This window comes from Lactuca sativa, chromosome 8 (assembly GCF_002870075.4).
Source record: "Lactuca sativa cultivar Salinas chromosome 8, Lsat_Salinas_v11, whole genome shotgun sequence".
NCBI classification, from domain to species: domain Eukaryota; kingdom Viridiplantae; phylum Streptophyta; class Magnoliopsida; order Asterales; family Asteraceae; genus Lactuca; species Lactuca sativa.
This window is the reverse complement of record NC_056630.2, coordinates 180,028,893-180,030,165: the sequence shown is the minus strand read 5'-3', so window position 1 is coordinate 180,030,165 and position 1,273 is coordinate 180,028,893. Positions and strand designations below refer to the sequence as shown.

The 1,273-nt window shown below is 40.2% G+C and overlaps 1 protein-coding gene across 1 annotated transcript in view; it reads left to right on the top strand.

Annotated features, from left to right (window-relative positions):
• LOC111885742 (receptor-like protein kinase FERONIA) overlaps window positions 1-873 on the top strand; it is a 2,802-nt gene extending 1,929 nt beyond the window's left edge. The window contains exon 2 of the mRNA XM_023881982.3: window positions 1-873. This exon is cut by the window's left edge and continues 743 nt beyond it. Within this exon, the coding sequence (XP_023737750.1) occupies window positions 1-748 (748 nt within the window). The 3' untranslated portion in view covers window positions 749-873.
• Window positions 874-1,273: the final 400 nt, after the last annotated feature.

Genomic DNA, 1,273 nt, shown 5'->3' with positions numbered 1-1,273 from the left:
TAACCTCATTTCTTTTCTCGGTTGTTGTTCCGAAAACTCGGAGATGATACTTCTATACGAGTACATGGAAAATGGAACCCTCCGTCAGCGTCTTTATGACAGCAAAAGCCCCCTACCAAACAATGATCCGTTAACGTTGAATCAACGGCTCAAGATTGCAATACATTCAGCAAACGGTCTGCACTACCTTCACACAGGTTTCGAGAGCCCCATCATCCACCGCGACGTGAAAACATCCAACATTCTCTTAGACAAAAACCTCAATGCCAAAGTGTCTGATTTTGGACTATCAAGAGAGCGCCCTGTTGTGGATAAGGCACTAAGCAGTCTTGTGAAGGGTAGTTTCGGGTATCTAGACCCGGAATATTACTTGCGACATAGGTTGACCGAGAAGTCGGACGTGTACTCTTTTGGTGTCGTGCTTTTTGAAATGTTATTTGGACGCCCTGCCCTGGATGAAACACGTCCCACAGAGCAATGGGTCTTGTCTGAATGGGCACTACACTGTTACAGAAACAACATTCTTGAGCAGAATATCGATCCGTATCTCATGGGTGAAATGTTGCCACAATGTTTGGAGGTATATGCCAAAACTGCAGCCTCTTGTCTTGCTGACAAGGGAGAAGATAGGCCGTCAATGTGGGAAGTACTTGTGAGTCTCCAGCGGGCCTTGGCTGTTCAAGAGAGGCGAGAGGTTTTCCTCCAGATGCCACCCAACGGTTTTGATGGAGTTGTAGGAGGTAATTAACGAGGTTGTTAAGGGGGCTGGCGGTTTGTTATTTAGCATATATTAAGCTTTGTAGATTGGAAATTGATGTTAAATTGTTAATAGTTCTTGCTTCTTATTTTTATGCATCAATTGTTTTTTTTTTATGGTGTAGAAATTAACTTTTCCAGAAAGATAAGTCTTTTTAAGTGACGGGACACAATTTTTTATTGTAAAACAAAATTTTTTACATTCTTAAAATCCCCAATCCCTTCCCTTGTGGCTTGTGGCGAGCTCATTGCAAATATTAAAATCAAAATCACTTTCTTAGTCTCCAATTACATCTACTTGCAAACTTAGGTGGAGATGTGCTCATTGCTCAGTGTCAAATCTTTCCATCGGCGGACCTGTAACACGCCCAAGCCCATCCAAACATAAACCGTTACATAACTAAAGTTATTAAATAATCATATTTATCAATAAAATCGTTAATAAATCTTTTACTTCACCTAAATATGTCTACTTATTGGGTTATAAAATACATAAGATTTTGTTTTCACAAAACTT